At 51.4% G+C, this 12,678-nt stretch overlaps 1 protein-coding gene across 11 annotated transcripts in view; it reads left to right on the top strand.

The window, feature by feature from the left end:
• ELMO1 (engulfment and cell motility 1) overlaps positions 1-12,678 on the top strand; it is a 485,801-nt gene that overhangs the window by 182,208 nt on the left and 290,915 nt on the right. For all 11 annotated transcript variants that reach the window (XM_066239171.1, XM_066239176.1, XM_066239180.1 and 8 more), the window contains 3 exons: positions 2,952-3,002; positions 6,466-6,588; positions 8,377-8,508. In XM_066239171.1, the coding sequence (XP_066095268.1) occupies positions 2,952-3,002; positions 6,466-6,588; positions 8,377-8,508 (306 nt within the window). The remainder of the gene's footprint in view (positions 1-2,951; positions 3,003-6,465; positions 6,589-8,376; positions 8,509-12,678) is intronic.

Raw genomic sequence — 12,678 nt, 5'->3', positions numbered from 1 at the left:
CTCTAGTGCCTGGGGCAGAGGCCACAGAGCCATCCCCAGCGCCCGGGCCATCTTTTGCTCCAATGGAGCCTTGGCTGCGGGAGGGGAAGAGAGAGACAGAGAGGAAGGCGCGGTGGAGGGGTGGAGAAGCAAATGGGCGCTTCTCCTATGTGCCCTGGCCGGGAATTGAACCCCGGTCCTCCGCACGCTAGGCCGACGCTCTACCGCTGAGCCAACTGGCCAGGGCCTTATTATACATTTTTAAAATATGTATATCCGATGGCTTTAGGCGACCCCTGTGTTTTGGTCGTTCGACACCCCCCCCCCCCAGGGTCCCGACCCACTGGTTGAGAACCGCTGCTCTAGATCAACTAAGGACAGAACCATGATCGAGGCAGGTGTGGAAGAAGTGGAATTTTTGTCTTGGAATCTAGCTCAGACCCCATGCTCCACTCATGTGTTTTCACACCAGTGTAAGATGCTGTGTTACCTTGGTCACAATTCACTTTGTGTGCAGACCGGGTGGACACAGACGCTCTTTCAATGGTTAGGACGTGTGCCCGGGGACTCGTGATGCTGTGACTGTGACTCTCCTGCGCCCACTTAGTGGTTTGTTCTGCATGAAGGCCCTCTCACAGATGTCCTTGTTTCACCAGATGTGGTCCTACTGCGTGCACCTGCTTATTCTGTTTAAACTGCTTTTAAAACTAAACAAGATTCTGCACACATCTTTCCATGTTGATATACCTGTGTCCAGATTTAAATTCACTTTCCTTTGGCAGAACTTTGAAAACAAATTTTTAAAAAGCTCAATCATGCATTGCTATGAAATTCCACCATTCTTATATCTACCAGATAGTAAATCGTGTAGTCTTTAAAGCCATAAACAAAATGTTATTACAGGTTAAAGAATAACATTTCTGCAAGTTATTGGTTTTAAATTTAAATCATACCCTACTTGCTAAGATTAACCATTAGAATCTAAAATAAAAAAGTATTATATCTCTATCCATATTTATATTGAGCTCTACTTTGGTATCATCTTAACAGTATAAAATGTTCTCCGTGGAATGGTTTGCTCAAACAGTTCCCTAACATTGGACCCAAAAATCCAGAATGAGGACAAGGGTTTTTAAATTTTCTCTCTGACCAGACTCATGTTTCTTAAAGCAGGCAGTGGGAAATATTCATTCATTCTTTCATTAAACATTTATTGTCACTCTGTGAAAGACGTTATATTCTGGTCTTGGCATACACAGGTGAAAAGGACAATCTCTGTGCACTTGATGTGACCACGATCTTATGCAGAAGATAATGTAAACAGATAATTACAATAATTGCTCCACATCTTGGAAATATATTATTCCTTCTCACTTATACGTTAAAATTTTAAAAATCAATAAGCTAAAAAAGACACAGAGAATATTTATATATATATTGGTTTGTGTAGCAGTAATTTTATTTTTGTAAAGGAAAGCAATGAAAAGAACTATAGAACCCTTTGGGCCTTTTATTTTCATCTGATCTAAAAAAATAAAAAAATAAAATGGACCTTTCTCTTTCATTCGGGAAGAAAACATGACTTTCCACACATGTGGAAGGGCAGTTCCCTCAGGATGGCCGTGAACCCCGTTTTCTTGGTTTCGAGATGCAGGGAGGGGATTCAGTAGTAGACGTGGACTCTGATGCCATCCAGCCTTTTAGAAATACCTTCCCCTGTTGGTGTGCTGCCCTCTCCCGCGCAGTGGGTCCGCGGGGGCAGTAAAGGAAGCCGCAGCCTCTAACAGAGTCCTCCGCATTTCCGCCCCCTCTTCTCTCTGCTTGCCTCCCTGTCTGTGGTGACGGTGATGCTGTTAGGTTGGTGTCGACAGCAGTGTTGACATCCTTGATTGTCCTCTGACTGTAAGTCCCCGTGTTCCCTCGGCCAGCACCAAGCGAGCCCTGAGCTTTCCTTCTGACCCTGCCCACCCTGCCTGTGCCCGCCCCCCACCCCTCGCACTTCCTCCCCGTGTTCGGGGTTCTCCTTGCTTCCTGCAAGTTGATTTCAACCTCGGTGCAATTCGTGGCTGTGTTCTTGAACTGCAGTTTACTTTCTTCTCTACTCGGTGTAAGAGCAGCAACGCTAAAAATGCAAACACCCCACCACCACCACCAAAAAGAAAAGAAACCACGTTCAAGCGTCTTCCTGAATATGAGCAGTATTTTTCTCTTTGAATGTTTGCAACAAGATTGTGTTCAACTATTCAGTTTCCCCTTAGTATCCGTTTGTCCGCATTTGGAAACGGCGTCTGTGGACGGTGTTTCACTTACCAAAGTCGCCCGCAAAGCCTCCGCGGGTCAGGCAGGCCAGAGCCCCGCCCTGTCTTGCAGAAATGAGGCCCGGCTGTGCAGAGTGTGTGGACCCTGGAGCCGAGAGCGTTTGTCCGGACAGTTGTCCTTGGCTAAAACGAACTCCAGCCACTCAGCTCACTTGCATAGACTACCTTCGAATCCTGGGAGCGCGGTGTACTAATCGCTCCTTGGATTTACACGGGTTGAGAGGAAATTAAAAACACGTAGATCTCTAAAGGGATATTTCTCTACTATTGATTCTCACGGCACCGGCGTACGTTGCCTGAGCCAAAGCGCGTGAATAGTCGAACAGAAGTCACGAGCCCTTGCAATGGAGAACCCTGGCTTTCCACGGGGGGTGCTGGATTTGCGGTCAGCATTCACCTTTCCCTGGGAAGGAAGGACCGATGGCGGGTGACAGACGTCCTTGCTTGGCTCTTTGCATATGGCTTCGCTATCGAAACAGAACATTCAAAAAGTAACAGGACTCGCACGGCCTAGTTGAGTCCGTTCTTTCGTAAGAAATACTGCTGATATCCAGGGAGGAAGCACGCTTCAGGATCCAGTCGCTCTGGACCGCGTTGACGCGGATCTCTCTAACCCGAGCTTTTCTGGGGGGCGGGGGTGTTTCCCTTCCACAGGAGATGGCGAACATTTTGGCCCAGAAGCAGCTGCGCTCCATCATCCTAACAGTGAGTACCCGCGGCCGTGCCTGCTGGGGTGGGGAGGAGGGGGACCTTTCTTTATCTGCTCCTTTGGCTTTGGTTTGTGGTTTGCTCTGCGACTTGCTTCTGGGGTGAAGCAGTAGGAACTAGAAAGGAACTACAATGTGCTTCTGGAATTGGAATAAACAAGCCTTCCCTCTGGTTGAAGGGGGGGGGGATGTCTGTAACTGCTCTAGAGAGAGAGGCATGCTAGCAGGAGGGGTTGGAAATGACACAGCAGGGAAGGTTTGTTATCCTTCCCGTGGCTTTAGCTTTGCTCAAAGTTAGATTTAAGGAAATTGGGGGGTTCCATTGAATTGAAAAGTCTGTGAGTTAGTTGGAGCTTACACTGTTGTTGTTTTTTTATAATTTATTTAAAATTTATTTTTATTGTTTTAGGTGAGAGGAGGGGAGATAGTGAGGCAGACTCCTGCATGCACCCTGAACAGGAACCACCCAGCAACCCCGTCTGGGGCCAGTGCTTGAGTACTGAGCTATTTTTAGCACCGGAGGCTGAAGCTCAGACTAACCGAGCTGTCCTCAGCACTGGGGCCATGCTTGAACCAATGGAGTCTCTCGCTGCAGGAGGGGTAGAGGGGGGAAAAGAGAGAGAGAAGGGGGAGGGAGGGAGAGAAACAGATGGTTGCCTCTCCTGTGTGCCCTCCCTAACTAGGAATTGAACCTGGGACATCCACACACTGGGCCAATGCTCTATCCACTGAGCCACCAGCCAGGGCCAAGCTTATACTGTTTTTAATGAGGGCACTAGCTGGAAATATGTCAGAGCCTGGGAGGAGTCCTGAAATTTTACCCTCATTTTCCTGGGCCCCTTTACAAGAGTAAGGCAGAAAAAAGACACACACGGAAACTATGCACCAGTGCAAGGCCAACGTGACTGGAAACCTCTGTGGAAAAGAAGCCTTACGCGTGAGGTTGTGAACAGTTGAAAATAAATTAAATAGCAAAGTTTCCTAAGGCCTTATCTGCTACTTGACTTCAAGTAAAGGCCGAAAGAAGGGCGTGTGATTTATTCTAAACTGTTCTGCAAGCTGGTGTGTGTGTACTCGCGCGTGCACACACACACACACACACACACACATTCCAATACAGTGAGGCCATTAAAAATTAAAAACCTGATGCGGGCAAACAAAATAAATATCCTAGAACCCAAAGCCTGTGGTAATAACTACAATTTGTCATCAGGTTTGATTTTAAACTTTCTGGCTGTCTAGGATAAAGAGAAACATATGAGTGTAATTTTCATTGTTTGACCAAAGAGGTACCCCAGTTCCTGGGAAATGACATATTTCTCCCCCTGGACCTGGAAACTGAACTGGATGTTGGTAGAGTGTTCGGACTACATTCCGGGTCAGGAGTGGTTTCGGTGCAACTGCAGAAGGTTTTCTGATACGCTTCTTTCTTATACTGGCTGTCAGTCCACGTGGGAGCTGTCATGTTGAGGCGTAGATCGGTGACGGAGTTTGCGCGAGGGGGGGGGCGGGGAAAGGGGGGAGGGGAGGGCGGGGGCGGGGAGAGGAAGGGATGGACGTGTGGAGCGAGGGTCCCAGCCTGTGGGTGACAGTATCCTGGGACGGCAGTAGAGTTAGAATGCCCAGAGATGAGGGGGAGGGGTGCAGGGACTGTACCCCCCCGCCCCGTGTCTCAAAGGCCAGTTTGCCTGAGCGGCACTTCTGTGAGACTTTGATAGACGAGAGTTCCAGGTAGGCGTTCTTCCGGCGAGGACACAGAATGCAGACATGTTCGAGTTGCTACTAAAAGACACAGATATCCCTATACTGGTTTTTTCCCCCAATTACAGGTTACATTCCATATTATTCGTACTGGTTTCAGGTGTACAGCTTAGCGGTCAATCATATGCTTTCCCAAGTGTGGCCCCTGACATGTCCACTACCCAGCTGGCACCGTGCGTAGTTATTACAAAACGGCTGACTGTGTTCCCTCTGTGGTGCGGTGCTCTGCCTCCCCGTGACTGTTCCATAGCTCCTGGCTGGTACTTCTTGCCCTCGTCAACGTTTTCACTCGTTCTCCCAGCCTTCCCGCCCCTTTGGCAACCATCAGTCTGTTCTCCGTGTCTAGGAGTCTCTTTCTGTTTTGTTTTTTAGACCCCACATAGAAGGGAGACCATGGGGTACTTGTCTTTCCCTGTCTGACTTTCTCTATCCCACTCAGCACAGTGCCCACCAGGTCCACCCACGCTGTTGCAAAGGGTGAGATTAACCCACACACCCCCTTACACCACGTACGTACGGAATAAACTCAGAACGGGTTAAAGACTTCAGTGTCAATGCCCACACCACACACGTTGGACGCTGACCGTATACTGTGGATTCGCATTCTGTTCTGGGGATGGGAGGGTCTGGGGTTTTATTCCACCCTGCCCCCATGACGTGGCCTGGCTTCCCGCCCCATCCACCTCCGTCATTCTGGTTCTGTGACTTTCTTTTATTCCTCATTCTCCCCCCACCCCCACCCACCCCCCGCCACCTTCTTTCACTGGCCATTTTGACGTGGCGCTCGCAGCCAGGGTGTGGCGTTCAGGTGCATGCCAGGCTGGAGGCACCTAGAGAAGGTTCTTCCAGTCAGTAAGACGTGGTTGGGTCTAATCTAGTCTAAATTACTGATCTGAACGGTGGTTTCCCCACAGTGACCAGCCGTGTTCACGGCACAACCGTGGTCTCTGCCAGAGAGGGTAGGTGTTAGACCCAAGCATTGGATCCCATTTCAGACCCAACTCCGGGCGCGGGGGGCCGAGGCCCACCCATCTGGTCTCCCGTTTGGCTCTGTTTCTAAGAGGAAGTGTCGTTCTACTTTTCTTCTAGTTGTGAGTAGGCGAGCAGAGAAGTCCCGTACCTGCGTTCCCTCGCTGCGTTGTGTTGGCCGAGGGCCGTCTCCCTGCCTCTCCCACGAGGCATTAACCGCCGGTCTGATGGGCGCTTGGCTGTGTGTGCTGATTCTGACGCTTTTCCCCACCTAGACCTGGGGTCAGCTGTCAGAGACGGTTCTAGAGCCTCTGGTGGCAAACACATGTACAGCACATACACATCGTCCCTCCGCCGTGTGCAAGGAATTCTCTGTCGCCACCGTCCCCGGTTCCCCGGGGGCTCTCTCGTCCCAGGCACGCCCTCCTTCGGGTTACAGGGCTGCACTCACCAGTGTGCTCCCAGTGCCCACCCTCCTGCTCCCCCTGCACACAGTAGGTCTTCTCCTGGTTCCTGGCCTAAACTTCTAGGAACCTAGTTGGGCCCCAGCGTAGAGAGGTGGGCTCCCAGACCCCCTGTGTCCTCACTGACCGACATCCCCTGAGCCTCCAAATGAAGACTTCTCAGGTTCTGCTTGGCGTAACGCTGGGAATTCACTTCTGTTGTGTGCTTCTTCTTTCTTTGTTCCTTTTTTTTTATTAATAATTTTCATCTGTGGCCCGTCTCCCCAGCACGTCATCCGAGCCCAGAGGGCCATCAACAACGAGATGGCCCATCAGCTCTACGTGCTGCAGGTGCTCACCTTCAACCTCCTGGAGGACAGGATGATGACCAAGATGGACCCGCAGGACCAGGTGAGGGCTCCCCGTTCGACGGGAAAGGCCCAGGAAGGGGACAGGGTGGCATCGGCCGTCTGTTCTTGGGCTGCGCTGAAACCCAGAGCGTTTAGAGCAGGGGTCAGGAACCTATGGCTCGTGAGCCAGATGTGGCTCTTTTGATGGCTGCATCTGGCTCACAGACAAATCTTTAATAATAATAAAAAAAATAATAACGTTAAAAATATAAAACATTCTCATGTATTCCAACCCATTCATTTCCTACCGCTCATGTTCATGGTTGCGGGTGGCCGGAGCCAATCACAGCTGTCCCCTGGGACAACACCAAATTTTTATTGGATAATGCGTAACATACACGGGTCGTTGTATGGCTCTCACAGAATTACATTTTAAAATATGTGGCGTTCATGGCTCTCCCAGCCAAAAGGGTTCTTGACCCCTGGTTTAGATGCTGGCGTTACTGATTTATTACCCTCTCAGAACTTGGGGGGGACAGATTTAAAATGTAGGGGAGTCTTGATTCAGAGAATAAAAAGCATGGATGATTTCCTCAGGCATCAAACACATGCCTTATGCTTCCTCTACTGGGTGACATCACGTGGCCATTGACCTTGGCCCCTGGCCCCAGTCCCCTCAGTGGTAACAGGGATGGTCAAGTTCCCAGACACCTGGGGCAAGGCTTGGCAGCTAGCTCTGCGTGATAGGAGCCTTCCGGTTGAGGAAGGGCTTTCCCTTCTCCGGGGATCCGCCCACAGGTGGTTCCGGGCCTGCACTGCAGTGGGTGGGCTGTCCGCCGTGACTCCCCCTCGGCCCCAGATGGCTGTGCTCGGAAGGTTGCGCCTCCCTCGGGGAGCCTGCAGTGTGCGGGGACAGCCGGGGGAACAGCTGGGAGCCCTGCTGTCGCACGTTTTCAGCTTCAGCAGCGCCTGCTGCAGCTTTGGAAGGGAGAGTGCTGCTGGCCGGCACGTGAGGGCCTGATGGATCGCAGATGTGCCCCGCACGTGCAGAGCATGGAACCGCCATGGCCCTTCCTTCACGGCGGGAGGCCATGCGTGTGTGCGTGCGTGCGTGCGAGGGGCGGGACGGAGAGGCTTGGAGAGGCCACCGCATGTGCCCCTGACTTCCGGCCAGGCCAAGTGCAGTCACCCCAGAGGGATGATGACACTGTCATCTCGCCCCTTCCAGCGAAGGAAGGCAATGCCCCTCCACGGAGAACAGCCCTCCCTGTGTTGAAACCTTTCTTTTCTTCATTTAAAAGATCTCTTATATTATGATTAAAACAAACAAACATCTACCACTTTAACCATTTCTAAAGGTTGGTCTGTATGAAGGCGCTTCTCAGTGCAGTTAGGGACCCTGTGTTCCCTGAGTGCTGTTCATAAGGCGCCGTGTTCCTCGCCCTGCACTTTCCACAGTGTGCCACCCCCAGGTGCTCGAACATGCCCTTCTCCGGTCCCGAGCCTTCCGTCATGTTCGGGGCTCCTGTAAAAACTTCAGAAAATTCACAGAAGTATTCCAAATGGCCTGGCTGTGAGGATAGTTGTGGAACAGAGCCAGGGCGGGCCAGCGGAGCACGCGGCCGGGCACGGAGCTGGCGGAGCCCAGACTCACAGTTCTGGGTGTCTTTGATCTGGCTTTCTCTCTCCTGCGTGCAGTGAATGTGTTGGTCCCCGCCCCCTCCCGCGGGTGGGGGGCAGGGAGGGTATGCAATGCCCCCCCATGGGTGGGGAGCAGGGAGGGTATGCAATGCCCCCCCCCAATGAAAATCTCTCCTCTCTTCTCCTCTCCTCTCCCCAACGCCTGCAGGCTCAGAGGGACATCATATTTGAACTTCGCAGAATTGCTTTCGATGCGGAGACGGAGCCCAACGCCGGCAGCGGCAGCATGGAGAAGCGGAAGTCCATGTACACCCGGGATTACAAGAAGCTCGGCTTCATTGTGAGTGAGCCCGGCCCCAGTAACCTCTCTTCTTCCAGCCTCGCGGGGGCTGACCTCGGCTGCCCCGCCGGCCGGCCGGCCGGCCGGTCTCTCTGGTGAGCGTGTGGCCCGCTCGCGCCTGACAGGCTGGCTCTCACATTTTCCAGATGTTGAGCCCGGTTGAGCGGGATCACGTGAGAGCCTCTTCTGGCTGCGGTGGGACGGAATGACTCGCACAAGTGTGACTCATGCTGGGCTTGTTTATTCAGCTCGGATGAAGTGTAAGGGAGAGCCGTTCGCCCGGGGGCATCCGGGCTCTCTTCGGTCCACTCCACTTCACGAGATGCTGGGGGTTCTTTTTTGAATGAAGTGGGGGGATGGCAGTTGTGGGCTGGACCCCATCAGAATGGTTAGAGATTGGGTTACTTACCATGGGTCGATTTCATATCCAAGTCGAGTTGCGAGCCTCCTGAGATTCAACCACGGTGAGATTGACACAGTAGACATTTTCCTAAACGTTTTGTCTTGCTGCAAATGCTAAGATGTGTCTGAGGGGGTTATTTTTTTTTTTTCTTGTTTTTGTTGTTTTTTTTTCTCCCTGTTTGCAAAGAGAGCACAGCTTGTCCTGAGTCTAAATCTGGGCCATTCTTGCTGTCACCGCCGTCACATTTCTGCGTGACCTTGGGCTGATCTAACTCAGATTCTGCCTATGTAAAGTTGGGTTTCCATTATAACTTCCACATAAATGGCAAAAAACAACAACAAAAAAATGAGACTTGGGCTTTAGTGGTTATAAATCACCAGGCATTATTTCATAATCACAAATGCCATTTCCTTAAACACACACATACACACACACACACATATTAACGTTTATCCACATTGACATCACGCCTTGTGTCGTGATATTTGGGAAAACTTGCCTTCAGTGGGAACTGTCTTTGAAAGGGTTTCCGCATCGGGTCATAGGTACTGTTTTTCATTACTGAGGAGTTTTTTGTTTTTTTTTTAATTTGGGCATACTATAGCTTATTTAACCCGACCCGTTTCCTGGGTGTTTCGATGTTTTGAAATGACCATCAAGTCTGTGATGAACATCTGTGCTGCCCACGGATTGCACCCCCAAGCTCGTGGATAGTAGAGTACTTCTGTGGGGCCGTCCTTTCTGTGGTATATAATTTATAGCTTTCCATATCACCACCTTGCTCTGAGGACTTTCCTCTGGAACCAGCAGTGGAGGAGAGTGAGTATGCTTTGGCAACTTTCCAATACTGTCTGTAAACTTAAAAAAGAAAAATCTGACCTCGGGAGCTGTTTTTTTATGCGACAGTCTCAGCACGTCCTTTCTGCGAGGAGTACACGTCAAACGCTGCATTGAGTTATGCAACTTGCTTGGCAGACGAATTGCTATCATTTCTTTTCTGCTGTTTCTGGTATTTTAACTGACATTCCATCTGATCTTTTAGTTGAACCTGGTTTTATTAGTATTTTAGCGAACGGTGCCCGGACCGGTGGGCCAGGTGGGAGCCGGCTATGCTAGGTGTGTGTCGGTGATCGAGGTGCATGGGTGGCCCCAGCCCTGCCCTTACCTCCCTGCAGGTTGGCAGGGCCCGTTTTCCAGTGGTTCTGCCAAGGGAATGTGGGTGGAGCTCCCATTCTACACCCCCCCCCCGCCCTGTTCTTTCCAAGTTTCACGTGTGTGCGTTGAGCAAGGTGTGTCTCCGTCACCAGGGAAGCTTTGCAAACCCACCCCCTCTGCCTCGGCCTTAAGTCATCTCAAAACAGTCGGGGCACGGGCGTTCCTAATGCTCCCCGTTGTTCGCGCCGTCCCGGTGGAGAGCCCGGTGCCGGCTGTGCCCACGTTTCTGCCATATCCTCTTCTTCCTGCAGCTGCGGATCTGGCTTTTGGTGCATTTGAACCATGCAGAAGATGCACAATCCTAGCTCCCCACACCTGCTTCCCAGCGCCGGGACTCCTTGTCTCTGCCCCGGGTCCTGGTGGTTTTTGTCGGGAGCCGTCGGATCTCAGAATGTCCGGTGTCACGTCTCCTTCCGGCCGTGAGCGTGAGGGACGGAGAGTGAGGGCAGCTGGGGGAAGAGCACAGGGTGGGACTCGGGCTGTGACAGGCCCCTGGACCATTGCGGCTCTCTCAGAAGGGTGTATCCGTCAGGGGGGGTGCCGGGAGGAAGCCCCGTCCGAGGCCGACTCGCAGTGAGTGGTCTCAGTGTAGCCCCACCTGTCTCCCCACGGTGGTTACCTTCCCCGCCATCTAGTGTTCGTCCGTCTCATCTTCACTGTCTTCTGAGTGTTCAGTGTCACGAGTGCTTGGTGAGAAACTGCATTTTTTTTAAAAAAAACAAAAGCTGAGAGCTAATTTGATGTACTTGTGAGGCCTTCCCCACTTGTGTGGCCTCCTCTCCGAGGGCTTTCAAAGTCCGAATAGAAGCAGCGATGACCTTGGACAGGGAATAACCAGCCGGGACTGTTCGTTTCTCTTTATTTTTCCATGTATTTTTTTGTTTATTCCAGTATCAATTCTAGCCCTTCCTCTGAAGCTTCTCCCAGGCCCCCTCCTCCACGAGAGAGTTGAGACATTGGAGAGCTGGGTTACTTACGATTTCTAATCCCAGCAGCTGCGACAAGCAGAGCTTTTCGCTTTCAGAACACCAGGCAACCAACCAACCAAGAAAGAGACAGGGCTCAGGGAAGGGCTCTCTCCGTGCTTCCGGCGCCACCTAGCGGCCGCTGTGCGAATAACGCTGAGAGCCGGCGAGCTCATTCAGCGTCCGGCCACAGAAGCTCTGGGCTGGGTGGACAGTCCTGGCGCTGACCTCTCCCTGTGCTTTCGAAAGAGGCTTGGTCTCTAGCCTGTTCATTTGTTCCTCGGCTCCTTCCTGGTAGCTCCTTCGGGAAGCAAGCTGGGATTCGGATGCTCTTTGGGCTCTCTTTGAAGAAAAGTTCAGTGGATACCCCGAGGAGGAGTGTTGCCCAGGGAGTGCTAAACGCCAGGATTTCCTGCGGGACCTTTTCCTTTGCAGTCACGGCTCGGCCGACTGGTGGCAGAGCCTAGCTCTCAGCCTGTCTCAGCTTTCGGCAAGCCTTCCTCAGTGGGCTCCGTCATTTCTAGCTTTCAGCTGAAAGGGAGAGAGACCTGGGATGCTTCCTTTCGCTTGAGCACCGAGGGGCCGCTGCAGGGCTATGACATGACCTAATCTCAATATTTCTGTGTCTCGAGGAATGGGGAGGCCCGAGGAGAGGGATTGAAAGGGAAGAAGGGCCGGTTGGTGGAGCAGTCAGAACGCACGCATCGTTGATCGGTGAAGCCCACCATCTTATGTAGGCGTAGGACCTAGGACCCCAGAAACAATGACAAGAGTCCTATCGAAGATCGCGAATCACAGAGCACCATAAAAATATAGTAATAATGGACACGTTTGAAATACCACAAGATGTACCAAAATGTGACAGTGAGGCGACCAGGGAACAGACGCTGTTGGGAAAGGGGCGTCGATAGCCTTGCTCGCCCAGGTGGCCAGAGACCCCCAATGTGTAAAAGAAACAAACAACAGAACCAGCACCATCTGCGCACAGTTCATTTTCAGATCTGTAAAGCCAGTAGCCACTGACTCATCCGAGTTTCCTAGAGTCAAAGGTGTCTACCTCACCAGCCTTATTCACCTCTGTTCCCCATCTCCTTCTCTCTGCACAAACTCTGTACTAACTGGCTTCTCCTTCAGCACTCTGCCATGTTAGCTGCTTCTCCTCTCCTCTACTTGCCTTTCTCTGCTCTCTCCTCTCTAATGCTAATCTCAGGAACAGAGAGAGAGAGAGAGAGAGAGAGAGAGAGAGAAAGCTTCTGGTCTGCCCTATTTTGTAGTGTAGAAATCAAAACCTTTAATCCAATCTACAACAAGGAAGTCTCTGATACAAAGTCACTTAGGGTGGGAAAGGCTTAGTCTTAAAACTAAGCCTTAAGGTATGACAACCCTGCCTGCTTACAGCCTGTCCCCCTCACCCCATGCAAACTATAAGAGAGCAAACCTACACATCATATTTACAAACTTATTTGACCAACAAGATCCCTCTGGAAACAAGGCTGTTCCCCACTTCGACCCCCACCCAGTTGCCTTTTTCTTTTCCTTTTTCAGTTTGTTTGGAGCCAGAATAAACTTACTTTTGATAGCAACTGT

This window comes from Saccopteryx bilineata, chromosome 7, assembly GCF_036850765.1.
Source record: "Saccopteryx bilineata isolate mSacBil1 chromosome 7, mSacBil1_pri_phased_curated, whole genome shotgun sequence".
NCBI classification, from domain to species: domain Eukaryota; kingdom Metazoa; phylum Chordata; class Mammalia; order Chiroptera; family Emballonuridae; genus Saccopteryx; species Saccopteryx bilineata.
This window is presented reverse-complemented; position numbering and strand designations above follow the sequence as displayed.